Here is a 27,832-nt window from a genome sequence, read left to right as displayed (position 1 = left end):
TTGTATCACAGGAAACACAGGCACTCGCGATTTGTTACAGCAATCCCTATCCCTATTGGCTGCTACAGTTGACTTGTTTTTAGGAACAGCCAATCATGGGGTTGTATAGAAGAGCTTTGACACAGGGAGTTATTTTACACTGGCCCAGGTTGAACCGGGCAGAAATCCGGTCACATCATCGGGCGAAAGCAGTAAGTGACACCACTCCGTTATTTTGTCAACAAGGCAGTATTGGTGCATCGTCCAGAAACATACATCTCTTTTCCATAAAATAAATGTGTGCTTTTTCTAACTAGTTTTTATTGTGAAGGCAGATGTCACTGTTTCATGGGAAAACAGAATAATACGAATTACTTAATTATTGCTTAATAATTACTTCACTTTTGTTTTGAGGCGACCTCGGTCTCGGACAGAGCGGGTTACCTGGCTCACGTCCGAGAGGCAGCCCGGTTCCAAATCGAATGCAATCAACTTTCAGCCGGTGCAAAACACGGCTCAACGGGCGCACTGGCGAGATTAATCGAACCCCTCACTCTCCCCCGCGCTTTTAACAACATGTTGTGATGGTGGTAGGATGTTAAGCTAGCTACTCTTATTAAGTAAGGGTGTCCCATTTAAGCAGCTATTTGTGTTACTTCTGATAATATTCACAATCTGAATCAAAGCTAACAGTATGTCCGGGGTGATTCGGAGACTCGATGAGACCGTTGTTAATCGGATTGCTGCTGGAGAAGTTATCCAACGTCCTGCAAATGCTATCAAAGAATTGCTTGAAAACTGGTAAGTTAACTAGCTAACTAGGATGAATGCTAATTGTTAGCCGTATTGCCAACAACAGTAGCTAGCTAGCGTTCAAGCTAAGAGTTTATAATTGTGTCTGATGGTACTAACGTTATTTAACGAGTTGGCTGGCTAGCTCTATGGATATATAACTCTATCAGTGTGTGTGTGTGTCAGTTGTGCAAATACAGAATGCAACTTTTAAAATGAAAATCCGTCTGTAAATATGCCTATATAGATATGTTTGTGAAACTGTCATGATCCAAAGTAAATGAGTCATTATCAAAAGCAAGTGATGAATCTTTCCTCCTATCGTTCGTAGGTCCCTTTCCGCATTTACAATCAATCAGGGGGTGTGGTATATGACCAATATACCACGGCTAAAGGCGGTTCTTATCCACGGCGGAGTGCCTGGAGGTAGCCCTTAGCCGTGGTATATTTTCCATATACCACAAACCCCAGAGGTACAGTATTGCTATTATAAACAGGTTACCAATGTAATTAGAACAGTAAACAAGTGTTTTGCCTCATACCCGTGGTATATTTAAGCAATAAGGGGGAGGTATATTGCCAATATACCACAGCTAAGAACTGTTCTTAAGTACAACGCAACGCGGAGTGGTATATTGGCCTTATACCACAAACCCCAGAGGTGCCTTATTGCTATTATAAACTGGTTACCAATGTAATTAGAGCAGTAAAAATGTATGTTTTGTCATACCTGTGATATAGGGTCTGATATACACCGGTTGTCAGCCAAACAGCATTCAGGGCTCGAACCTCCCAGTTTATGTCTGTTTTGCCATGTCATTGTTGAATACTTGTTTCGGATCGGTTTGAAGGTTATTTTAGAGCATGCATTATTTCCCTCTAATGCACTGTAGAATTCCTTTACTATATTTAGTTCTTACATGTTCTGTGTTTGAACTGCTTTTGACAGTAAAAGTCGAATTGAAAACATTATTGCCATTATTGAATTAGATTTTCATAATAGCAAGCTAGGACTGATGGTTTGTTTAGATAAACTAGCAAGTCTGTTTGTTTGGTAACCAAGGCAACTACTGTTGCGATCTAGTAAACTTGCTAGCTACTTCAGTGGATGTTGAGAAAATGTATAGCGGCAAATGTATTAAATTTTAGCCATGGCATAAATGGGATAATCAACTCGTGGCTCTATGCTATAGCTGTGGTATATGTAAGGGATAATCAACGAGAGGCTATGCGTTAGTCAATGGAAGATTAGTTCAAGTCCGTGGAAGATGAGTTCTACTCCGCTAACGCATTGTGGAACACACCTTCCATGGCATTCCTTATTTTCCATAGAACGCAAAGCCTCTTGTTGATTATCCCTTACATACAGTGCATTCAATCTACACACAATATATATATATATATATATATATATATATATATATATATATATATATATATATATATTTTAACTAGGCAAGTCAGTTAAGAACAAATTCTTATTTTACAATGTAGGCCGTCATGGGACTCCCAATCACGGCTGGCTGTGATACAGCCTGGATTTGAACCAGGGTGTCTGTAGTGATGCCTCCAGCACTGAGATGCAGTGCCTTAGACCGCTGCGACATTGATCATTCTTGATGTTTCTATAACTTGATTGGAGTCCACCTGTGGTAAATTCAATTGATTGGACATGATTTGAAAAGTCTGTTTATGTAAAAGCCAAGCCATGAGGTCGAAGGAATTGTCTGTAGAGCTCCAAGACAGGATTGTGTCGAGGCAGAGATCTGGGGAAGGGTTCCAAAACATTTCTGCAGCATTGAAGGTCCCCAAGAACATAGTGGCCATCATTCTTAAATGGAAGAAGTTTGGAACCACCAAGACTCTTCCTAGAGCTGGCTGCCTGGCCGAACTGAGAAATCGGGGGAGAAGGGCTTTGGTCAGGGAGGTGACCAAGATCCCGATGGTCACTCTGACAGAGCTCCAGAGTTCCTTGCAGCACTCCACCAATCAGGCCTTTTATGGTAGAGTGGCCAGACGGAAGCCGTTCCCCATCTAACTTGACAGAGCTTGGGAGGATCTGCAGAGAAGAATGAGAGAAACTCCTGGTTGAGTTTCAAATTCATTGGTGTTTACATGACCAATAAACTATCATGGTCCAAGCCCAACAAGAAAGTGGAGAAGAGGGCCCGACAATGCCTTTCCCCCCTCAGGAGACAGAAAAGATGCTCAGTTCTACAGCAGCACCATTGAGAGCATCCTGACCGGTTGCATCACCGCCTGGTATGGAAACTGCTTGGCATCTGACTGTAAGGCGCTACAGAGGGTCGTGTGTACAGCCCAGTACCTATATACTAGGCGGTGCCAGATGGCCCAAACAAACTCCAGTCACCCAAGTCATAGACTGCTACCGCACAGCAAGCGGTACCGGTGCGTCAAGTCTAGGTCCAAAAGGCTCCTTAACAGCTTCTAACCCCAAGCTATGAGACTGCTGAACAATTAATCTAATGGCCACCCAGACTATTTACATTGACCCCCCCCCCCCCATTTTTTTTATACTGCTGCTACTCTCTGTTTATTATCTATGCATAATCACTTTACCTCTACCTACATGTACATATTACCTCTACTAACCTGTACCCCCGCACATTGACTCGGTACTGGTACCCCCTACATAAATAAGAATTTGTTCTTGACTGACTTGTCTAGTTAAATACAGATTAAATAAAGAATAGACAGCTTCCTTTCCTTGATCCCTTTCCTCCCATCCTTTGCTCTGCTAGCTGTCTTTTCTCCTATCCTTTCCTAACGGTACACATTTTGCCATGAGGAAACATTTAGGAAAAGGAAACATTTAAAAAGTGTTAAAGATAATTTCCAGCAATTCTACACATTATCTAGGGGGGGAATAAGTTAAGAGCGCAAAGAAAAGAGTGGCGCAGCGGTCTAAGGCACTGCATCTCAGTGCTAGAGGTGTCACTAAAGACCCTGGTTCGATCCCTGGCTGTATCACAACTGGCCGTGATCGGGAGTCGCATAGGGCGGTGCACAATTGACCCAGCATCGTCCGGGTTAGGCCATCATTGTAAAATTTGAATTTGTTCATAGCTGACTTGCCTAGTTAAATAAAGGTTAAATTAAACACATGTATACATAAACTCAGCAAAAAAAGAAACGTCCCTTTTTCAGGACCCTGTCTCAAAGATAATTCGTAAAAATCCAAATAACCACCAATCTTCATTGTAAAGGGTTTTAACACTGTTTCCCATGCTTGTTCATGGTTCATTGAACCATGAACAATTAATGAACATGCACCTGTGGAACAGTTTTTAAGACACTAACAGCTTACAGACGGTAGGCAATTAAAGTCACAGTTATGAAAACTTAGGACACTAAAGAAGCCTTTCTACTGAGACTGAAAAACACCAAAAGAAAGATGCCCAGGGTCCCTGTTCAGCTGCGTGAACGTGCCTTAGGCATGCTGCAAGGAGGCATGAGGACTGCAGATGTGGCCAGGGCAATAAATTGCAATGTCCGTAGTACTGTGAGACGCCTAAGACAGCGCTACAGGGAGACATGACTGACAGCTGATTGTCCTCGCAGTGGCAGACCACGTGTAACAACACCTGCACAGGATCGGTACATCCGAACATCACACCTGTGGGACAGGTACTGGATGGCAACAACAACTGCCCGAGTTACACCAGGAACACAGGCTGGACTGAAGGCTTGTAGGCCTGTTGTAAGGCAGGTCCTCAACAGACATCAACGGCAACAACGTCGCCTACGGCAACAACAGTCGTCCAACGATTGTGCTTTTTTCGCAAATGCTCTTTTGTTAAATCATCCCCCAGCGTTGCATCGATTATATGCAACGCAGGACACGCTAGATAAACTAGTAATATCATCAACCATGTGTAGTTATAACTAGTGATTATGAATTATTGTTTTTTATAAGATAAGTTTAATGCTAGCTAGCAACTTACCTTGGCTTCTACTTCATTCGCGTATCAGGCAGGCTCCTCGTGGAGTGCAATGAGAGGCAGGTGGTTAGAGCGTTGGACTAGTTAACTGTAAGGTTGCAAGATTGGATCCCCCGAGCGGATAGGGTGAAAATCTGTTGATCTGACCCTGAACAAGGCAGTTAACCCACTGTTCCTAGGCTGTCATTGAAAATAAGAATGTGTTCTTAACTGACTTGCCTAGTTAAATAAAGGTATAAAAAAATATTTTTAAAAATCGGTGCCCAAATATACCGATTTCCGATTGTTAAGAAAACTTGAAATCGGCCCTAATTAATCGGCCATTCCGATTAAACGGTCGACCTCTAGTCTCAAGAACTCACGGAACTACTAACCATTACATCTCTATCTCTCTCTCTCTCTCGCGCGCGCTCTCACACGCACACACATGCTTGATTGAAATTAGGCCAGGCCTCTTCAGTCTTGTTCAGACTTATCTTCCTCCTTGTCCTCAGTCTTCCTTGCTCCTCTCTGCTCCATACAGTTTGGCCTTCTGGGCCAGACGCTGGCTTGAGCTGATCTCTACCAGTTTATGAAGGTCAGGGCACAGTTGTTTGAACGTCCTGTGGACCTCGGGCCAGGACGTCTTCTTCACGCTGCTCTTTGGATCCTGGTAGGGCCTAGCTTTCAGGATGGTCCACTGGTCTGGGATCAGATCCACATCACAGACTGAAATTGCCTTGTTAGATAATCAACCTCTGAATCTCCAAAATCTGAAGATACACACACACAATAAGGAAAATAATATTTAGTTAAATGCTTTTACGGGTTTTTAACAAGTGTGGATTGTTAGTAAGATCAGGAGTGTTATTGTAAGATGCTAAACTTCAGAGTTTTCTGCATCAGGCCAAGTTTGCAGATCCACCAGTTTTGTGGATCCCAGAGCTAAAATCCCCAAATATCTTACCCATGCTTTGGCACAGCCGGTCAATGAGTTTGGACATGGATGATGTCACACGAGCCAGGGTGCTGTCATCTCTGGGTGTCAGACTGACACCCTCATAGGTGTCTGTGTTGGCCAGACAAGTCTTTAGTTTGGGTCCAGGTCTGTATGTCAGAGAATACAACAGTGTAACAAAGTTTTAGACGTGCATGTATGAGTAACAACATTTTGTATGAATTATGAATAAAAAAATATTCATACCACCAACACACACACACCTGCTCGTGTGTTTGTTCAACACTGCCTGGGTGGTGGTCAGACAGCTGTGGACCTCAGCCACTGTCACGGAGGTTCTCTACAGTGTCAAATACAGGCTGCTGAGGTGCGTGAGGAAGTCCTGCATGAAGCTGCTGGTCCCTACCACGTCTCTTTCTGTACTGTTGAAGCTGCGTGCCTGACTTTGCTGCACTGGACCCCCCCCCCCCCCCCCCCCCCCCAGCATCTGGTGACTGAATCTGTAGCATAGCTAGCTTTGGCAATAACTCCAATGTGATTTAATACTTGTCACATTGGAGTTATATCCATAGCTAACTGTAGCTGTGCAGCAGTTGCTATTCGCATGACAGCTGATTGTTTACATAGTTACTGTACCAAGTCTTTGCAATTTGGTTTGTGAGAAGATATCAGTTCGGTTCACCATATGACATCTGCATTCACTGTAATGTTACAGTTTAGATGCCAAGTCCACCAACATACAGGTGACTGTGAAGGAGGGGGGTCTGAAACTTATCCAGATACAAGACAATGGCACTGGCATCAGGGTAAGACGTGTGTGTGTGTGTGTGTGTGTGTGTGTGTGTGTGTGAGAGAGAGAGTGTGAGTCATGTAAGCAAAATAAACAACTTCCACCAAGTCCATATTTTGGTTCACTTCTCAATTTCTTTTCGACTGTTTATCTTTTGAAGAAAGAAGATATGGAAATAGTATGTGAACGGTTTACAACAAGCAAGCTCCAGACTTTTGAGGACCTCAACGCCATCTCAACCTATGGTTTCCGAGGAGAGGTGAAGCATTTCCGATTTGTTTGATCGTTTGAGTAATTCGACCATCCACATTTGTCAAGGTTAACGTTGTAATGGGGATGTATTTTGGTGTAGGTTAATTCTTTGTGGGCAAAGCTAGATTTTAAATTCTAGTGTTTCTGGACTATCCATGTGACGTGTGTGTGTGTGTTTTTCAGGCACTTGCCAGTATAAGCCATGTTGCCCATGTGACCATAACAACCAAAACGGCTGACGCCAAGTGTGCTTACAGGTAGCCTGTTATTTCATTACGCTTTGATTGACGAGGCCATCAGTCCTTTTGTCGTATTGCCCAGTAACGCGTTTGAATCCTCAGTCTGTAAGTGCTGCCCTCACCCTCCCCAGAGCCACCTACTGCGATGGGAAACTAAAGACCCAACCCAAACCCTGCGCTGGAAACCAGGGGACACAGATCACTGTGAGTTCATTAAATGGCCACTTACAACTGCAAAGGTATATCGACTATAATGTGCGAAAGAGACAACGACTTCAAGTATCTCTGAACATCCACAGGCGGAGGATCTGTTTTATAACGTGTCCACCAGGAGGAAAGCACTGAAGAGCCCCAGTGAGGAGTACTCCAGGATTGTGGAGGTGGTGAGCAGGTGTGTGTGTGTGGCCTCAAGCGTCACAAATATTTTTTTTTATTCTGTGTGCTGGCAATGTGTTGTGACTCATGCAAACTATCTTTTTTGATCATTTTTGTTTTGACAGGTATGCCATACACAACTCTGGGAAAAGCTTTGCTGTCAAAAAGGTGAGATTTGGTTTTCCTCCACGTTTCCTACCCTTGATGTTTTCACCGGAGGTCATTGTCCCCGAAGGGAGGAGACTTCGGTTGTTTGTCACAAATATTCTGTCTTTTTTTCCCCCAGCAAGGCGAGACCATGGCAGACGTCAGGACCCTACCCAACGCCTCCATACTGGATAATATCCGTGTGGTGTTCGGCAATACAGTCAGCAGGTACGGGGGGCAAAAAATACCCCTCCAAGATTACTCTCTCATGTTGGGATGTCAGTTCCTTGTTGAGTGAATAAAGGTTATGCCATCCATTTTGAATTGTATCTGCAGCCAGACAGAGTTTTATCTTGATCTGTTAGTGAATGCTTTGAGCTATAATCTGATATGTTCTGCATAGTTAAGTTAATTGGACTTCTGCTGGTTTTTCACTGTGCCCAGTGATCTTGACCTTCCCCAGCGGGCGAAGCTGGTTGAAATAACTTAATTACAACCAGAACGGGTTGAAATCTGGCTACATTGATGTCATCGATACCAGTTTTGCCGTTGAGTTTGTAGTGTGAAGAGTGAGCAGTGTGTTGCACGTTTTTTTTCTCTCCATAGGGAGCTGATTGAAGTGGGCTGTGAGGATCAGAAGCTTGCCTATAAGCTGAAGGGCCACATCTCCAACGCCAACTACTCAGTGAAGAAGTGCATCCTCATCCTCTTCATCAATCGTATGTGCCACAGGAGCGCTATGTTAAAATAACTAGTTATATGAATTTGAATACGATATTCCTGTGATTTTTTTACTAATAGTCTTGTTTTCTCCTCAGATCGTCTGGTTGAATCGAGTGCCTTAAAAAAAGCCATTGAGACCGTTTATGCTGCATACCTTCCCAAGAACTCTCACCCATTTCTATATCTCAGGTAACTCCGGTTACTGTCACTTAACTGGATAGCAAATGATTTCTGGTTGTGTTTACGGTTCTTTGTTCTATTGCTTAAGCCTGGAGATTGCCCCTCATAACATCGACGTGAATGTCCACCCTACCAAACACGAGGTGCACTTCCTCCACGAAGACTGTATCATCGAGAGCGTTCAAAGACAGATAGAGAGCAAACTCCTGGGCTCCAACTCCTCACGCACGTACTTCACACAGGTGCTGTTAGCTCGGCAGTCCTCCATGCTGAATGTCTTCTCATTTGTATTGTTTTTAACAGGATATTATACTACTAGGTATTTAACACAACATACAGTATGTGCCAATAAGCTAAACTGGGTGTATGGAATTCTCTTTCTTTTCTTTAGTGGATTGGTTGGTGTGTAGAATCAGTAGTAGTAAAAAAGAGAAACTGCAATTTTGGAATTGAGGTGAATAATAAAAGGTTATCCTTTTGACCTATTTCTTTGTAGACTTTGCTGCCTGGGCTGTCTGTCTCCACCAGCGAGGGGAAGTCTTCCTCCAACTCCACAGGGGACAGTGAGCGGGTCTACGCCCATCAGATGGTCAGGACCGACAGTAGAGCCCAAAAGCTGGACGCCTTTCTCCAGCCGGCGTCCAAGCTGGCCTCTACTCCCACCGCCAACCCTAATGGGCAGAGCAGGGGGGAACCTGTGACCACCAATGACATGGAAGAGATGGACAACGCAGAGATCCTGGAGGAACAGGCGCCAGGTGCCACAGAGGATGGGGAGGGAACCAGCCGAAATACCCCAGCTGATCTCCCCAGGTGATCATGCCTTCTTAGTGGGCTTCAGGGATACATTCACTGAGTGCTTGTTTGAATAGTCTGTGTGTGGTGTATTACGTGGTTTATGGAGTGTGTCAGTGTATTTAGTGGTGCTTAGAATGTCTGTCTGTATATTTGGTGGTGCATGGAGTGTGTACTCACGCGTGTATTTGTTAGATGTGTGTGTGTGTGCGCGCACGTATTTAACTGAGTATGGTGTGTGTTTACTTGTTTAGTAAAAGCAGTGTAATAGCAGTGTGTGGGTGTTGTTGGGTCGGCCCAGGAAGCGTCCCCGTGCCGGTCAGGACAAGGAGCAGGAGGACCTGACTGCTGCAGCCACAACCAGGAGACGAGCCATCAAGCTGAGCAGTGTGAAGGAGCTGAGAGATGACATCGCTGAGCACGCACACAAAGGTATACCCAACTCCATTCATCATCAAATACTGGACACGTACAGGAAGGAGTGTCTGCGGTGGTCTCAATTCTAACTACCATAGGTTAGAAGTAGTGTGTGAAAGGGGGAGAACTGAGGAAGGGGAAATGCGATTTGAACGAGCTAATCCACTATATACTGTAGATATTCCACTATACTCGTGATTGTGTCTTTGCTGACCCCATCAGGTGAAGAAAGCTACTTCGCACACAGCTGTTGCAATACTGTACTTACTTCAGTACAGAAAAGGGAGATTGTAGTAAACTAAGGATGGGCAAAAACCCTTAGCAGAAGATCTGGTTTGAGAGCCTGTCCAATGTATGTTTGGTCTTCCTCAGGTCTTCAAGAGATGCTTCAGAATCACTCGTTTGTGGGCTGTGTCAACCCCCAGTGGACTCTGATCCAGCACCATACCAAACTGTACCTTCTCAACACCACCAAACTCAGGTCAGAACCACATGCACTCCCCTACCTATTTATTTGGACAGTTAAGCTAAAACTTATAATTTGGCTTGTACCGGGGCAGCATTTTTGGATATGAAAGCACTTTATGCATCTTGTCCCCTCATTTGAAGGTGTCATAAAGTATTTGGAAGAATTCACACATAGTGGTTTCAGAGAGTATTCACACCCCTTGACTTTCCACATTTTGTTGTGTAACAGCCTGCATTTGAAATGTATTACATTGAGATTTTGTGTCACTGGCCTTCACACAATACCCCATAATGTCAAAGTGGAATAAACAATTTAAGCTGAGATATCTTGAGTCAATAAGTATTCAGCCCATTTGTTATGGTAAGGATAAAGAAAGAAACAGAATGGAGCTCAGCACAGGCAAACTCCTAGAGGGAAACCTAGTTCAGTCTGCTTTCCACTAGACACTGGGAGATTAATTCACCTTTTCAGCAGGACAATAACCTGAAACATAAGGCCAAATCTACACTGGAGTTGTTTACTAAGAAGATAGTGAATGTTGCCAAGTTAGTCTTTGCCTTAAATCTGCTTGGAAATCAAAGGCAAGACTTGAAGATGGTTGTCTAACAATGATCAACAACCAAATTGACAGAGCTTGAAGAATTTTGAAAATAATAACGGGCAAATATTGTACAAAGCTCTCTAAGACTTACCCAGAAAGACTCACAGCTGTAATCATTACCAAATGGGATTCTACAAAGTCAGTTAAATATTTGTAAATATAAAAAAAAAACATATTTTCACTTTGTCATTATGGGATATTGTGTCTCGATGGGTGAGTAAATTAAAACTACCATCCATTTTGAATTCAGGCTGTAACAACACAATGTGGAATAAGTCGAGGGGTATGAATACTTTCTGAAGGCCTGTAATAAAGTAGTCAAAAGTATTTGGTCCCATATTCCTAGCACGCAATGACTACATCAAGCTTGTGTGACAGAGGCACAAAGGTCATACCCCCCAAGACATGCTAACCTCTCACCATTACCAATAACAGGGGAGATTCACATTTTTTGCGGGGGTATGATATTTATGCCTCCAACTTTTTTACTCATCCATTATACTGTATCTGTAATCATAGTAGCATCCACATTAATGTAGAAGTGTTCAGAAAAACATTTGTTGTGCAGAGTTGCATGTAGAAGCTTTAAAACATATACTTTGCTGCAAAATAAATATATTGATTAGAAGTATTCCTGTGCGGTTGCTCAAGGTGTTGAATATTTGGCTTTTTCTCTTCTTTTTTAGCCAGGAGCTATTCTACCAAATTTTGATCTACGACTTCGGTAACTTTGGCATCTTGAGGTTATCTGTAAGTATGACACACATCAATGTGTAGCACGGTACTATCATGGTACTTATGATACCAACATTTTAGAATACCGTAGTACCGTCTCATATGATACTGCCAACATTTTAGAATACCGTAGTACCGTCTCATATGATACTGCCAACATTTTAGAATACCGTAGTACCGTCTCGTATCATACTGCCAACATTTTAGAATACCATAGTACCATCTCATATGATACTGCCAACATTTTAGAATACCGTGGTACCGTCTCATATGATACTGCCAACATTTTAGAATACCGTAGTACCGTCTCATATGATACTGCCAACATTTTAGAATACCGTAGTACTGTCTCATATGATACTGCCAACATTTTAGAATACCGTAGTACCGTCTCATATGATACTGCCAACATTTTAGAATACCGTAGTACCGTCTCATATGACACTGCCAACATTTTAGAATACCGTAGTACCTTCTCATATGATACTGCCAACATTTTTGACCATACCTGTCTAAAGAACCAACTGGCACCTGTTTATAAAATGTTTTAGTCAGTTTTGTTTTATAAATTCAGTGAAATGTTTTAAACAACAATTACTCTATTATATGCGCCAGTCTATGCCAGGCGGTGTCAGAGGAAGGCCCTAAAAATGGTCCAAGACTCCAGCCACCCTAGTCATAGACTGTTCTCTCTGATACCACACGGCAAGCGGTACCGGAGCGCCAAGTCTAGGTCCAAGAGGCTTCTAAACAGCTTCTAAAGAGGCTTCTAAAAAAACGGAAATGGTTTTAAAAATGTTTTATAACAAACAACGTTTTGCAGTCATGTTACCTAGCTAGCTAACAACCTGGTAACTTGACAGTAGGTCTAGGCCAATTTGATTGGCCCATGAAGAAAGGAGAAGGGTCTGCTTCTCATAAGATGTGCTTCAAAGGTAGGATTCATATAGGCCTAATGTAAGCCTGAACTATATAAAATATATCTATTTCTGGTGCTCCTAAAATTCTATTTGGTGCCTAACATTTTTAAAGTTGGGAGCAGTTTGTACAATGTATTTGGAAAGTATTCAGACCCCATGACTTTTTCCACATTTTGTTACGTTAAATAGCTTTTTACCCTAATCCATCTACACACAATACCCTGTAATAACAAAGCAAAAATGGGTTTTAAGAACATTTTGCAAAAAAAAAAGAAAAAAAGAACTGAAATATCAAATTTACATAAGTATTCAGACCATTTACTCAGTACTTTGTTGAAGCACCTTTGGCAGTGATTACAGCCTCGAGTCTTCTTGGGTATGACGCTACAAGCTTGGTACACCTATATTTGGGGAGTTTCTCCCATTTTTCTCTGCAGATCCTCTCAAGCTCAGTCAGGTTGGATGGGGAGCATCGCTGCACAGCTATTTCCGGTTTCTCCAGAGATGTTAGTCCAGGCTCTGGCTGGGCCACTCAAGGACATTGAGACTTGTCCCAAAGCCATTCCTGTGTTGTCCTGTTAGACTGGGGTGAAGGTTCCGAGGTCCTGAGTGCTCTGGAGCAGGTTATCAAGGATCTCTCTGTACTTTGCTCTGTTCATCTTTCCGTCGATCCTGGCTAGTCTCCCAGTCCCTGCCACTAAAAAACATCCCCACAGCATGATGCTGCCACCACAATGCTCCACTGTAGGGATGGTGCCAAGTTTCCTCCAAAAGTGATGCTTGGCATTCAGGCCAAAGATTTCATCAGACCAGAGAATCTTGTTTCTCATGGTCTGAGAGTCCTTTAGGCACCTTTTGGGAATACTCCAAGCGGGCTGTCATGCGTTTTCCTGAGGAGTGGCTTCCGTCTGGACATAACCATAAAGGCCTGATTGGTGGAGTGCTGCAGAGATGGTTGTCCTTCTGGAAGGTTCTCCCATCGCCATAGAGGAACTCTGGAGCTGTCAGAGTGACCAACGGGTTCTTGGTCACCTCCCTGACCAAGGCTCTTTCCCCCAATTGCTCAGTTTGGCCGGGCAGCAAACTCTAGGAAGAGTCTTGGTGGTTCCAAACTTCTTCCATTTAAGAATGATGCAGGCCACTGTGTTCTTGGGGACCTTCAATGCTGCAGACATTTTTGGGTACCCTTCCCCAGATCTGTGCCTTGACATAATCCTATCTCTGAGCTCTACGGGCAATTCCTTCGACCTGATGGCTTGGTTTTTGCTCTGACATGCACTGTCAACTGTGTGACCTTATAGACAGATGTATGCCTTTTCAAATCATCTCCAATCAATTGAATTTACCACAGGTGGACTCCAATCAAGCTTTAGAAACATCTCAAGAATGATCCATGGAAACAGGATGCACCTGAGCTCAATTTTGAGTCTCATAGCAAAGGGTCTGAATACTTATGTAAATAAGTTTATTTGTTTCTAAAATCCTGTTATCACATTACCAGAGGCTGTGATTCTGGGCCTGTTTTCACTAATTGTCTCAGAACAATTTAGCCTTTCAGATAAGATGGACAGGGAGGACCTAAACTTAGATTAGACGCATTGTGAATACGGGCCCAGATATTTGGCTCCGAGTTGGCTTGATGATGTTGTGTTGTTCCAGGAGCCTGCGCCACTCTATGACCTGGCCATGCTGGCTCTGGACTCCGAGGAGAGCGGCTGGTCGGAGGAGGACGGGCCCAAGGAGGGTCTGGCCCAATACATAGTTGACTTCTTGAAGAAGAAATCTGAGATGCTGGAGGACTACTTCTCCATGGAGATCGACCAGGTCTGTCTGCTGACCCTCTGTATCCTGTCTGTGCTGACAAAAACATTGAAATCATACCTGGTTGTAACATTAGCACTTGCCCCCTAAATGTAATTGTCATGCATGAAATCAGGGCAAAACTTAAGATCAGAATGTGTCTTGTTTGCAGGAAGGAAATCTCACCGGTTTGCCATTGCTGCTTGACAAGTACACCCCTCCTATGGAGGGTCTGCCCATGTTCATCCTACGTTTGGCTACTGAGGTGTGAACTATTCTTATCCATGACCATGTCTTATCAATAAGTTCTTATAGACTAAACGGACTAATCGAAGGGGTTGTGTAGGTGAACTGGGACAATGAGAAGGACTGCTTCAGAGACTTCAGCAAGGAGTGCAGCCAGTTCTACTCTATCAGGAAACAGTATGTCCTGGAGCTGGAGCCGGGAGAGGAGGAGCAGGTATGTCACTCAGATGCGCCATCCCGGGTTGTTTTCATTAGGCATCAAACAGAAGGAAATGGGCTGACAGGGAAGGACTACATGGAGTTGGCCAATTTTTGTTTTCAGTTGCGTGCCTAATGAACACAGCCTTGTGTTTTTGTGTGTCTCGCACTTGTCAATCTGATATAAGCTGGTAGTTGATGACACCTAGGTCACATTTAGTAGAAACCAAGGATTCAGGAGCAAATCATTTTGAAATGGAAGAAATACTGCCATGTCGTAGGAACACGCTCTTGTATTTTCGGTCCCATTTAGCACTTACTGAACAGACTATGGTTGTGAATGTGTTGCAGGATGCAGAGCTGAACTCGTGGCGTTGGAAGGTGGAGCATCTCCTGTTTAAATCCTTCCGGAGCCTCTTCAGTCCCCCTAAACACTTCAGTGAGGATGGCAGCGTACTCCAGATTGCTAATCTACCAGACCTCTACAAAGTATTTGAGCGATGCTAAAACATGAGAAACACTGTCCATGGGCTGCATGTCTGTTTCAGGAAACCATTTGATATACAGTTGAAGTCGGAAGTTTACATACACCTTAGCCAAATACGTTTAATCCTAGTAAAAATCCCTGTTTTAGGTCAGTTAGGATTACCACTTTATTTTAAGAATGTGAAATGTCAGAATAATAGTGTAGAGTGATTTACCTTTTTCAGCACATTCCCAGTGGGTCAGAAGTTAACATACACTCATTTTGAATTACCTTTAAATTGTTTAACTTGGTTCAAACGTTTCAGCTAGCCTTCCACAATAAGTTGGATTAATTTTGGGTTATTCCTCCTGACAGAGCTGATGTAACTGAGTCAGGTTTGTGGGCCTCCTTGCTCGCACACCCTTTTTCAGTTCTGCCCACAAATTTGCTATGGGATTGAGGTCAGGTCTTAGTGATGGCCACTCCAATACCTTGACTGTGTTATCCTTAAGCCATTTTGCCACAACTTTGGAAGTATGCTTGGGGTTATTGTCCATTTGGAAGACCCATTTGCGACCAAGCTTTAACTTCCTGACTGATGTCGCTTCAATATATCCACACAATTTTCCTACCTCATGATGCAATCTATTTTGTGAAGTGCACCAGTCCCTCCTGCAGCAAAGCACCCCCACAACAGGTTGCCAGCCCCGTGCTTCACGGTTGGAATGGTGTTCTTCGGCTTACAAGCCCCCCCCTTTTCCTCCAAACATAATGATGGTCATTATGGCCAAATAGTTCCATCAGAGTACTTTTTGGAGAAATGTCCTATCTTTGTCCCCATGTGCAGTTGCAAACTGTAGGCGGTTTTGGAGCAGTGGGTTCTTCCTTGCTGAGCAGCCTTTCAATTAATGTGGATATAGATACTTTTGTACCCGTTTCCTCCAGCATCTTCACAAGGTCCTTTGCTGTTGTTCTGGTAATGATTCTCGCACAAAATTACAGAACACATCTCCTTGCTGCGTGGTCTCATGGTGTTTATACTTGCGGCGTACTATCATTTGTACAGATGAAATTGCTCTCAAAGATGAACCAGACTTGTAGAGATCTACAAAAAAAAGGAGGCACACCTCCAATTGACTCAGATGTCAATTAGCCTATCAGAAGCTTCTAACGCCATGACCACATTTTCTGGAATTTTCCAAGCTGTTTAAAGGCAACTTAGTGTATGTAAACTTCTGACCCACTGTAATTGTGATAGTGAATTAATGTCTGAAAAATTACTTGTCATGCAAAGTAGATGTTCTAACAAACCCTCATCTTCCAAATTGTTTAGGTGGTGGGAGCTCTAACCATTGACTTTTACAGAGTGGATTGAGTATAATTCAAGCATTAACAACTTGTTCATGATTACTAGTAACAAAATGAAACAAAGGGCAGTGTAAATCTGTTAAGAGTTTATTCAATGCGATAGCTGCCCCAGACACAATCACTGTGTGGTCCTGAGACTTGAAACTGCTTGGCTTTCAAAGCAGCGAACACTGTTTGAGAAGTGGTATGTAGTGCTGTCTTCTGATGTACCCCAAATAAAGAACCTCAAACCATCACTCTTACAAATGGAATTCAATGTGCCATAACCCATGCAAAAAAAATGAACAAATCTACCTTGTATTTACAGTTCTGACATTTACACTTATTGCCAAGAAATCTTTAAATATTTGAGAAACCTCTGCAGACAATTGGTTCTATATATTTCATTAAATCATGACTGCACCTTTAAATACATAATTCTGTACCAGTTATTGTTTTGAATTGTTTGGTTAATGCAAAACCCTCAGTCTCCAGGTGTGAGAAGGCACTTCACTGTGTGAGGGATTATGGATAGGTGCACGGCCAGAGAGCAGCCGAAAGGGTTTAACAGTTAAAAAGCGCCATTATACTCATTCATGCAACTTATTAAAAAAAAATTAGAATAGCCAAGCACCCAGCAGTAAAACCTTGTGAATAACATGTAGTACAAATCTTTGAAAAATAAAGTAATGAGTCAAATTTTCCTTAGATTCATCACCTCCCCCTAGTAACTATGGTTTAATAGGTTGAGTCTCCCTTCCGAAGACACTGGTGCAGCACAACCAATGCTAATCCTTTATTTAAAAAAAAAAAAATAAAAAAAAACTCTTGCCTCGGTGCTACCAGTGTTGCTTTTTTCTGTAAGTGTTTTTGGTTTTGCTACACAACTTTAAGTGTTACAGGAAGAATGGAAATGCGCTCCAGACACTGAGGTGTGAGTTAAGGGCTTCTGCGGCAATCCAGCAGACCTCACTGCTGAGACAGAAGGGCGTTCCGATTGGCCTTCATCTTCTCAAGGCGCTTTACTAGGTGGTTGTTGGTCATCTCCATCTCCTCAGTCTTATCCAGAGCTGTACGCAGCTGTGGCAAAAGGAGGAGAATGGTTAGAGAACATTTGATGTAAAATCAAACATTGGCCACGGACTTGATTTTAGTTTCTTACCTCCCTTTGAAGTTTCCTTTTTTCAATTTTCAGCTCATCTTCTATTTTCTCTGAGTTTTCCGCCGATGCCTTGTATCTGGACACTTGTCCTTCAAGTCTGTTGATCTGGATATGAGGATAATGAAACTAAGTCCTTCACATACGAATCTGACTTATTTTCCTTTTCTTATTCAAACACGAATGTATCCAGTTGGCATATGGTCAGCTAGGGTACATTTTTACCTTTATTTAACTAGGCAAGTCAGTTAAGAACAAATTCTTATTTTCAATGACGGCCTAGGAACAGTGGGTTAACTGCCTGTTCAGGGGCAGAACGACAGACAACCTTCCGGTTACTAGTCCAACGCTCTAACCACTAGCCTACCCTACATGTGGACAAGTATGTCAGTGTTTCCATTGACTTACGTTTTGTTCCATTGTGCCCATTTCCTGTTCTGCCTTCGAGAGCTTGAACTTGTATTCACTTATCTGTCTGTTGGCATCTCCTGCAGAGAGTAGAACATTTGAGTTAGTACAGTTACCTTACGCAGGACATTAGAATAAAGATATGAGCCTTGCTGTTAGTTCGTTCTTGGCACACAAGAAGAGATGGAACTGGCAGCTGCTAATAGGATGTTTTGGACAAGTGGGGTTCTGTGTATGAATAATGTAACGAGAAAGTCTTTAGACAGACTTAAGTGGTGACGTGTATGCCTCTGTTGTGATCTTTTTTTAGGTTTGGGCACGAATGAGACTTACTCTGCATCTCGATGACGTGCAGATCAGTGCCATTCTCCATTCTCTCTCCCTCTGTGAAGGCGTTCTCCATCTTCGAGTGCTTCTGCCTTTCATCCTCCAGCTGCATTTTCAACTTCCTGATCTGTGAAACGCCACACGCAGACAGTTCAAAAAAGACTCATGAGAACGTGTCACTTGGGTCGAAAAGGAAAACTATATGTACCTGAGCTAAGAGTTCATCCTTTTCATCCGCAAGCTTTCGTAGCCTAACATCTGCAAAGGAAAGAAAATATGAGGTTCCTTGCAGCTATGGCCATAGCAATGAAACTCTCCCCCTGGTATTATTGAGTGATACAAGTTCATTTATCTGTCCCCATGCTCCCTTTAATAGAGCTGCGCCTGTCCCCTCCACTCACCCAGAGGCCCTTCTCCTGCTGACTCCAGCACCTGGGCAGCCTCCTGTGTGACCACAGTGATCCCTGTGGCTGGGTCGTCGTGGCTGATGTCCCCGTTAGGCATGCCCTCAGGGATTATGACCAGGCCGTGTTTCTAGGAGGAGTCAAAGGAAGACGGGGAGAATCTCAATTGGTGTTGCTCGCCGCCTCTCCTACACTTTGAAATAGGTCAAAAGGTCATCCTCGAAACAAATGTGCTTGTATGAAATGAGACTCCTCCTGCAAATGAGTGACTGTTGGAATCCCCAAATAAATGTCTATAATTAAAACTAATGTAGCTGGTTGTGCAAGACATTTTATAGATAAAAGGATAAGTAGCATAATATGAGGAAACAGCCAGATTAAAATGAGGAAACAGACAGATTAAAAAAATAAAAAATAAATCTGCCCTAGCTGCCGAAAGGTGGCTATTGAGGAGTGGAGGAAAATGTTCAGTTCTACATTAAGCCACAGAGCAGACCACGTAGAACTGTCGAGCTTTACGTATTAAGTGACAGTGTACTAAAAGGTTTCCATTACTGGTGCGCAGGCTGACAGACACACCAAGTGTCCAACAAATTTGACATTGGGAGAAACAATAGGAACAAACGGTGAGGTACACAAGACAGTCGACCCCACAAGTTGCTTTTTTTAATCACTGTTTGGTTGCTAGCGAGCTTATTCCTGTAAACCAAATTTGTCTATATAATGGAAATCTATAGTACTATTCCCAGCCCTCTGGTGGTGAGACCTACCTCTCCTGTTTTGGCCTTCGCCTTGATGTCAGCCAGCTCATCTCTGAGCTCATCCCTCTCATTCCTAATGCAATCAAAGTACTCTTTCTGCCTCTCTAAGGCCTGGTGGCCACACGCAGGAGGGAGAAAAGACAAGAAAGGAAAGAAAAGAGGCGAGGATAGGTTGGAAAGACTGATGCGTACATGAATGCACACAACAATATGTTTTTTGTACATGCACATATGTCTGTATGCACACACAAAAGGCACACCAAAATGGTAAGGTTGAGTTGGAAAGGCAAAGTGGCAGACGTTAAACACAATCACCACATGCTCACAGATCAGACAACACAAGACAGTGCTGTAAGGGAGCGCTAAAGGCCAATTAACAGACACAATCTGACACTAAACAGGCAAAGCTTTAGGTGTAGAACTACATTTTATTTTTTGCAAAGAAAGATGTCTTGACTCATGTCAAATGGATCTCATGCTGTCATTTCAGTGTAAATGTCCATCAATGAGGTGGCATATGGATCTTTCCATACACGACATATCAAATGCTTGCAGGTGCACATTTTCCCTTGCTCTGACTAAACTTTGTGGATTGCATACAAAACCTACATTTAAACCTAGAATGACCATAGCATCCAACTTAAAATGTCAATTAGTGAGCCAACAATCGTCAATTCACATGCACATTAAGGGAAAGTCCAAACTGTGAATTAGAATTGGTCAAGACTACAGGCTCCCTGTCATGCAACTATGAGAGAGGCAATAGACTGTTTAGGACCAGTCGATTATCTGATACAGATTTAATTGATCGGTGAATCAGCAGCAAGTTTCCTTCAGGCTGATATAGGTGGTCTGATTCTCGACCCTTCTGCTGAATTGTACACTCATAACACTCCCTCTCACGATTTAAAAGGAATTGGACTGGTGTAAGGAATGTGTTGGAAGCTTGCACCAACCCAATGTTTTAAATACTTGAGGGGGGACTGCGGGTCTTTCTATAAACTAGGACAACTTGTTATAGCTGTTGATAAATCTGCCAATTTTTGTTCATGTCATTACATGAAGATATAAGGGGGATCATAGTTCTATTGAATAAAATGCATGAGTTGATTTAAAACCTGTTTAATCCTTTATCATGGTTGGTGTCTTGACAGATTTGTCTAAAATCGGGTGACAAAACTACTTTTCTGTCCTTGGATTTATGGCAGTGTAAGTTGTCAATATATCATATATTAAGCATTAAATCAGTTAAATTAGACATTTAACTGGTTCCCTCTAAGAATCATGGATATAGCAGTAGGACAGTTGTCAGTATAGAGATCTCAGAAATTCAGTGTAACTACGTAATATTTTGTGTCTCCTTACGTTACGGGGGGGGGGGGGGGGGGGGGGGGGGGGGGGGGGACAGTTTCGTTTTCATGGGCACACAAATCCAAAATAATGTATGCATTGCGAAATCGAATGCTTCTAACCGAAAGAGTCACCTTACCTTGGTACTTAAAGCCTAAATTGATACTGTCAACATGGTTCTTCAATAATTACGCATAATGCTTGTTGGGATCTGCATTTCATGTCCAGCTGACTAGTTACGCCGTGAAATTTTCAGGAAGGAAGGAATTTTCCGAGTGACGGTGATGAACAGATGATGTGATAGCGCATGCGGTGCAACAGCAGCCCTACTGTTGGGAGAAAGGCTCAGAATATTTGTGTTGTCTCATTCGTTACGCCGGTGAAGACAGTTGTGCCTGGATCCACGTTGGATCTAATATCCTAGCAACTTGATGTTGATCATCTGTTGTCTGCTTTATTTCCAGCAGGGTCTTGTTAGATTTAACAGAGAAAGCATCAAGGTAATGAGTTCATGTCATGTGTTTTTGTGCCTCGATTTAGACAGTCTTTTGTGTAGGACAGACGATTGCGCAACACCCAACGCTATTCCTCTTAATTCGTCTGGATATAATGACAACCATTTACACTATGATCTGGTATTTATTTTTATGTTAGACCTGAAAATTTAAACAATACAAGGTGCTTGAAGTAGCCTACTTGAATTTGGAGCTCAGAAGTACTGGAATGGGCCTACCTTAAATGTGACATTTCCTCAATTTGGTGCTTGAAAAGTTATTGTAATTATTGGAGCCAATTTATAAGTTCTCCTGCTCCCTTATACTTGTCTGTGATTTCATTTTTGATCCATTTTGTGAGAGACGGCCACTTTCATTTGTTTCCCTGCGCTACTGTGTTGCAGTAAAACAACGAGGTTATTAGGAGGATGACAACATCTAATATTGGCTTCCCATACAAATCATTCCATTAAAAAGGAACCTGGTTTTTGGTCACTTTCTCGTTATAAAAACAGCAATGGTGAGATTATTTTACTGATGGTATTTTTCGTAAAACTGCATGGTTGGTTAAGGGCTTGTAAGTAAGCATTTCACTGTAAGGTGAACACCCGTTGTATTTTGGCACATGTGACAAATAAAAATGGATTTGATTTTTGAAATGGTGAGATTAATGCTATCGCTATTCATGGCTTTAATATGTGTGCCTGCGTTGGCCACATAGGCTACAGAAAAATCGCCATGCATGCAATCAATCTATTTAGTCAGGCAATGGTCCACATTCTCACATAGTGTCTTCGGAAAGTATTTCAGACTCCTGGACTTTTTCCACGTTACAGCCATATTGTAAAAATTGATTAAATAAAAACATTTCCTCAGCAATCTACTCACAATACCACATAATGACAAAGCGAAAACAGGTTCTTAGAAATGTTTGCTAATAAAAAAAAAATCAAAAAAGTATTTACATAAGTATTCAGACCCTTCGCTATGAGACTCAAAATTGAGCTCAGGTGCATCTTGTTTCCATTGTTCATCCTTGAGATGTTTCTACAACTTGATTGGAGTCCTAAAGGCACACACCTGTCTATATAAGGTCCCACAGTTGACATTGCATGTCAGAGTAAAACCAAGCCACGAGGTTGAAGAAATTTTCCATAGAGCCCCGAGACAGGATTGTGTCGAGGCACAGATCTGGGGAAGATTCCAAAGAAATGTCTGCAGCATTCAAGGTCCCCAAGAACACAGTGGCCTCCATCATTCTTAAATGGAAGAAGTTTGGGACCACCAAGACTCTTCCTAGAGCTGGCCGCCCGGCCAAACTGAGCAATCGGGGGAGAACGGCCTTGATTAGGGAGGTGACCAAGAACCCGATGGTCATTCTGACAGAGCTCTAGAGTTCATCTGTGGAAATGGGAGAAATCTCCAGAAGGACAACCATCTCTGCAGCACTCCACCAATCAGGCCTTTATGGTAGAGTGGCCAGATGGAAGCCACTCCACAGGAAAAGGCACCTAAAGACCAACCATGAGAAACAAGATTCTCTGCTCTGATGAAACCAAGATTGAATTCTTTAGCCTGAATGCCAAGCATCACGCCTGGTGGAAACCTGGCACCATCCCTACGGTGAAGCATGGTGGTGGCAGCATCATGCTGTGGGAATGTTTTTCATCAGCAGGGACGAAGTCAGGATCGAGGCAAAGATGAACGTAGCAAAGTACAGAGAGATCCTTGATGAAAAGCTGTTCCAGAGTGCTCGACCTCTGACTGGGGTGAAGGTTCACTTTCCAACAGGATTATGACCCGAAGCACACAGCCAATACAACGCAAGAGTGGCTTCGGGACAAGTCTCTGAATGTCCTTGAGTGGCCCAGCGAGAGCCTGGACTTCTCTGGAGAGACCTGAAAACAGCTGTGCAGCGATGCTCCCCATCCAACCTGACAGAGCTTGAGAGCATCTGCAGAGAAGAACGGGAGAAACTCCCCAAATACAGGTGTGCCAAGCTTCTAGCGTCATACCCAAGAAGACGAGGCTGTAATCACTGCCAAAGTTGCTTCAACAAAGTACTGAGGGAAGGGTCTGAATACTTATGTAAATGTGATATTTTTTATTAATAAATTAGCAAACATTTCTAAAAACATGATTTTGCTTTGTCATTGAGGGGTATTATGTAGATTAATGAGGGAAAAAAACAATTTAGTCGATTTTAGAATAAGGCTGTAGCCTAACAAAATGTGGAAAAAGTCAAAGGGTCTGAATACTTTCGGAAGGCACTGTATTTTAGAATGTAATAATAATTGAAACATTGGCACGGTCTAAAAAGTGGTAGCTAATGACCTACTTTTTCCCCATGCTTTTTGGGGGAGGGGGGTTCTATAATTAGGCCCTATATGTACAATTATATACAATTGTTTGTATAATTTATAACATTGATGTCCTTAAATTACAATTAAGTGCATGAAAAAGTCCCTGAAAGTCCTTGAATTCGACTTGCCAATGTCTGTATGAACCCTGCTTAAAGGATGTATAGTCCTAGGCCTATGTTGTTGTATAGGTGGAGTTATGGGTTTATCCACTTTTATTCCTCTACTCATGTGGAACTGCATGAAATTCCTTTTTATTTTTGTTCAAATCATTTTGTAATATTGATCCCAATGTCCACATTATTTATAGAAATACCCATCTACACTTTTGGGCAGTGGTGGAAAAAGTACCCAAATGTCATACTTGAGTAAAAGTAAAGACACCTTAATAGAAAATAAAAGTAAAAGTCACCCAGTAAAATACTACTTGAGTAGAAGTCTAAAAGTATTTGGTTTTAAATATACTTAAGTATAAAAAGTAAATGCATTCCAAAAATATACTGGAGTATCTAAAGGTATAAATAATTTAATATCTTATATGAAGCAAACCAGGCGGAACCATTTTCTTGTTTTTGAAATTCCCGGATAGCCAGGGGGACACTTCAACACACCATTTACAAACAAAGCATTTGTGTTTATTGAGTCCGCCAGATCAGAGGCAGTAGGGAAGACCAGGCATGTTGTCTTGACAAGTGCGTGAATTGGACCATTTTCCTGTCCTGCTAAGCATTTAAAATGTAACGAGTATTTTTGGGTGTCAGGGAAAATGTATGGAATAAAAAGTAAATTATTTTCATTAGGAACGTAGTGAAGTAAAAGTTGCGAAAAAATATATAAATAGTAAGTACAGATACCCCCCCAAAACTACTTAAGCAGTACTTTAAAAGTATTTTTACTTAAGTGCTTTTGAGTGATGGGGATTGAATCTGAACACAACTTTTCAAATTCCATTTGGTCAGAGTCAGACATACAACCAAAACTAAGCAAGCTATATCTATCTGAACATGTCTGTGCACATCTATTGCCTCTAACATCCTTCAGAGTCCCTAGCGTGACCTCCTACCCCAATCTTTTTGTCCTTCCAGTTTATCGTTTCCTGCAGGTCAAACACCTCTCTGGTGAGGGTATCTAAGTTAGTCTGGATTCGCTGGTTCTTCTGTAGTGGTATTGCATACAGACAGAGTGAATGGGGATACAGGGTAAAACAATGAAATAGATTAAAAGAAAGGAAAGAGACATGACAGGATAAATTAGAGGAAAAATAAGAAATGCAGATGCGACAAAAGCATTGAATAGAAATTGAGTGAGAGTGACAAAAGGTAAGAGACCGAAAAAGACCAGAGAAAAGATGGGAGGCCAGAAAATGATATGGAGAAGAGATCATTTCAGTATAGAGAGACGAGGCAAAGAAACATGATAAGAGCAGATGGAGAAAACGGTGAAACAGAGTGATGTCAGGAGACACTGGGATGAATGCGAGACAAGCACAGTCTCACACTCTTGGATCTTCATCAAGATACTGCAGTACAGAGACTACAGAACCGTAGAGAATTTAACTGTAGAAAGAGGTGTAGAACAGGTGTGAACAGATTGCCATCAAATGTTTGTTTTCTTAGTGCAGACATACCTCTATGAGCTCATCTCTCTGGCGGATTCCCTCTTTTAACTCCACTTGTTTGTGCTGCAGGACTGTGCATGTGTGCTTTTGTCTTTCTAGTTCCTGAAATGAAAGAGAAAGGACTGTTGTAAGACTCAATTAATGACAAAGGGAAAACTGCAAAACATTAATCAAACAAGTTTAAAATCTCAACCCCCCCCCAAAAGAGTACAGTCATGAGCAGAGAGCGATATTCCATATACCCTTTTACAGACAGACTTCAAAGTATGTTTTTATTTTGAACTCATACATTTTTACCACATTCTTGCAGAGATGAGCCTTTTACATCTCCCATGTGCTCCTGCACATTGGCTAACTGGGCTATCTGCATTGTGTCCCGCCACCCGCCAACAACACTTTATACGCTACTGCTACTCTGTTCCATCATATATGCATAGTTTCTTTAACCATATCTACATGTACATACTACCCCAATAAGCCTGACTAACAGGTGTCTGTATATAGCAGTGCTACTGTTGTTTTATTTCTTTACTTACCTACACACACACACACACACACACACTTTTTTTCCCGCACTACTGGTTAGAGCCTGTAAGTAAGCATTTCACTGTAAGGTCTGCACCTGTTGTATTCCGCGCACGTGACAAATGAACTTTGATATGATGCACATGGCGGCAAGGGTAGGAGTAGATGCGGGCCAATGTGGGCGGATGTCTATTTTAATAAACCCATTGAATATAAACCATCGCAAAGATTGACATGATTTATTTGTTTTAGGCAGGTCCTAAGAAACATAAGACTAACACAATTTATTTTCAAAAGAATGGCATATTGTTTTGTCTAACTATGTTACTGGTCTGTGAGGCTGCGGCACGCACCTGAAATCTATAGTTATTCTGTTCATTAAACAAACAAGACACAGGCTATTCTGATCACAGTCAACACACATTTTACAGTAGGCTAAGAATAATGAAATAACAGAATAAAGTCTAAGGAATATTTTCCCACAGAACTTGCATCTTGGCAACATGTGGAACAACCTCTGTCATATAAAAAAATTCTAATAATACCATCTTTGAAACAGAGCCCAGGGCAAACCCATGTTTTTTTGATTCACGTTTCATCTCTTTCCAACCCTCTCTCTGCTTTGTTACATTGAGAGTATCATCATCATTACACCGATTGATATTATTTTCCATCTATATTTAAAAAAAAACATTTGAGTCGTGTTCATATTTCACAACCTCCTCTGGCTTTTGACGCTGCCTATACACGGTCGTGGACTTCAGGAAACAGCAGAGGGAGCACCCCCCTATCCACATCGAGGGGACAGCAGTGGAGAAGGTGGAACGTTTTAAGTTCCTCGGCGTACACATCCCGGACAAACTGAAATGGTCCACCCACGCAGTGTGGTGAAGAAGGCGCAACAATGCCTCTTCAACCTCAGGAGGCTAAAGAAATTTGGCTTGTCACCCAAAACCCTGAAAAACCTTGACAGATGCACAATTGAGAGCATCCTGTCGGGCTGTATCACCGCCTGGTACGGCAATTGCACCGCCCACAACTGCAAGGCTCTCCAGAGGGTGGTGCGGTCTGCACAACACATCACCGTGGGCAAACTACCTGCCTTCCAGGACACCTACAGCACCCGATGTCACAGAAAGGCCAAAAAGATCATCAAGGACAACAACCAACCAAGCCACTGCCTGTTCACACCGCTACCATACAGAATGCGAGGTCAGTACAGGTGCATCAAAGCTGGGACCGAGAGACTGAAAAACAGCTTCTACCTCAAGGCCATCAGACTGTTAAACAGCCACCACTAACAGAGGCTGCTGCCTACATACAGACTTGAATTCATTGGCCACTTTAATAAATGGATCACTAGTCACTTTAATAATGTGTACATATCTTGCATTGCTTTTCTCATATGTATATACTTGCTCATCCATATATCTATATGTATATTTTCTCTATTCCATTCCTTTACTTAGATTTGTGTGTATTAGGTAGTTGTTGTGGAATTGTTCGATTACATGTTAGATATTGCTGCACTGTCAGAACTAGAAGCACAAGCATTTCTCTACACTCGCAATAGCATCTGCTATACATGTGTATGTGACCAATAAAATTGGATTTGAAGTAAAATAACAGGCTATACCACCTCCACTGATTTGCCCAGCCAGAGAATTAACCGAATGTACAGAGAGATCCGGAGAAACACAATCACATTGATTAAGACAAGTACAGGCGTTTTGGTCAGGAGTAGGGTACTAAGTGACTGCGAGTAAAGAGAACAATAATCCACTCGTTAAGCTACATAACGCGGTGGCAAAATGTTCTCATCAGTGCTCATAAATGAGCCAACTAGACGAGATGATCATGAACAGCACTCACCTCAACTTAGCTGACATTTCCGAGGCCTAACAAATATTCAAACGGAGATTCAGTGAAAAGAAGAAAAAAACGGACATTCATGAATTGATTTATCAAGACCCCACGCATGTCACAAAGCAGCGCGAAACAGTGCTGAAAGAGTTGACCACATGCGGTAGGCTATTGCTTCAATCAAATGCATTAC

General features: G+C 42.3%; 2 protein-coding genes across 18 annotated transcripts in view; one reads left to right on the top strand and one right to left on the bottom strand.

Moving 5' to 3' along the window:
• The first annotated feature begins 195 nt into the window (after positions 1–195).
• Positions 196–15,240, top strand: mlh1 (mutL homolog 1, colon cancer, nonpolyposis type 2 (E. coli)). The gene is made up of 19 exons (XM_021606940.2): positions 196–780; positions 6,386–6,476; positions 6,621–6,719; positions 6,896–6,969; positions 7,083–7,155; positions 7,251–7,342; positions 7,452–7,494; positions 7,613–7,701; positions 8,080–8,192; positions 8,292–8,385; positions 8,465–8,618; positions 8,873–9,189; positions 9,473–9,603; positions 9,961–10,069; positions 11,345–11,408; positions 13,973–14,137; positions 14,286–14,378; positions 14,460–14,573; positions 14,909–15,240. The coding sequence occupies exons 1-19, from the start codon at positions 674–676 to the stop codon at positions 15,062–15,064; spliced, it is 2,178 nt and encodes a 725-aa protein (XP_021462615.2). The 5' UTR covers positions 196–673; the 3' UTR covers positions 15,065–15,240.
• A 1,222-nt stretch (positions 15,241–16,462) lies between these two features.
• lrrfip2 (leucine rich repeat (in FLII) interacting protein 2) overlaps positions 16,463–27,832 on the bottom strand; it is a 59,703-nt gene continuing 48,333 nt past the window's right edge. For 8 of the 17 annotated variants that reach the window (XM_021606789.2, XM_021606873.2, XM_021606813.2 and 5 more), the window contains 9 exons: positions 25,261–25,353; positions 24,697–24,789; positions 19,439–19,540; positions 18,666–18,798; positions 18,473–18,522; positions 18,271–18,391; positions 17,938–18,017; positions 17,533–17,637; positions 17,172–17,450 (listed from right to left, as the gene is read on the bottom strand). In XM_021606789.2, the coding sequence (XP_021462464.2) occupies positions 17,340–17,450; positions 17,533–17,637; positions 17,938–18,017; positions 18,271–18,391; positions 18,473–18,522; positions 18,666–18,798; positions 19,439–19,540; positions 24,697–24,789; positions 25,261–25,353 (888 nt within the window). In that variant the 3' untranslated portion in view covers positions 17,172–17,339. Of the gene's footprint in view, positions 17,451–17,532; positions 17,638–17,937; positions 18,018–18,270; positions 18,392–18,472; positions 18,523–18,665; positions 18,799–19,438; positions 19,541–24,696; positions 24,790–25,260; positions 25,354–27,832 lie in introns of all 17 variants that reach the window. The other 9 variants (XM_021606839.2, XM_021606821.2, XM_021606894.2 and 6 more) reach the window with 3 other exon arrangements.

This window comes from Oncorhynchus mykiss, chromosome 1 (genome assembly GCF_013265735.2).
Source record: "Oncorhynchus mykiss isolate Arlee chromosome 1, USDA_OmykA_1.1, whole genome shotgun sequence".
Lineage (NCBI taxonomy): Eukaryota > Metazoa > Chordata > Actinopteri > Salmoniformes > Salmonidae > Oncorhynchus > Oncorhynchus mykiss.
Note: the sequence above shows the minus strand (reverse complement) of the source record. Positions and strands in the feature narration are given on the sequence as shown.

What these genes read in the sequence shown, in the direction of transcription:
- mlh1 (XM_021606940.2), top strand. Translation starts at nt 674, where the DNA reads ATGTCCGGGGTGATTCGGAGACTCGATGAGACCGTTGTTAATCGGATT. An exon ending in ATTGTGGAGGTGGTGAGCAG is followed by an intron (nt 7,343 to 7,451) that starts GTGTGTGTGTGT and finishes TTGTTTTGACAG; the next exon opens with GTATGCCATACACAACTCTG. An exon ending in TTGGCATCTTGAGGTTATCT is followed by an intron (nt 11,409 to 13,972) that starts GTAAGTATGACA and finishes GTGTTGTTCCAG; the next exon opens with GAGCCTGCGCCACTCTATGA.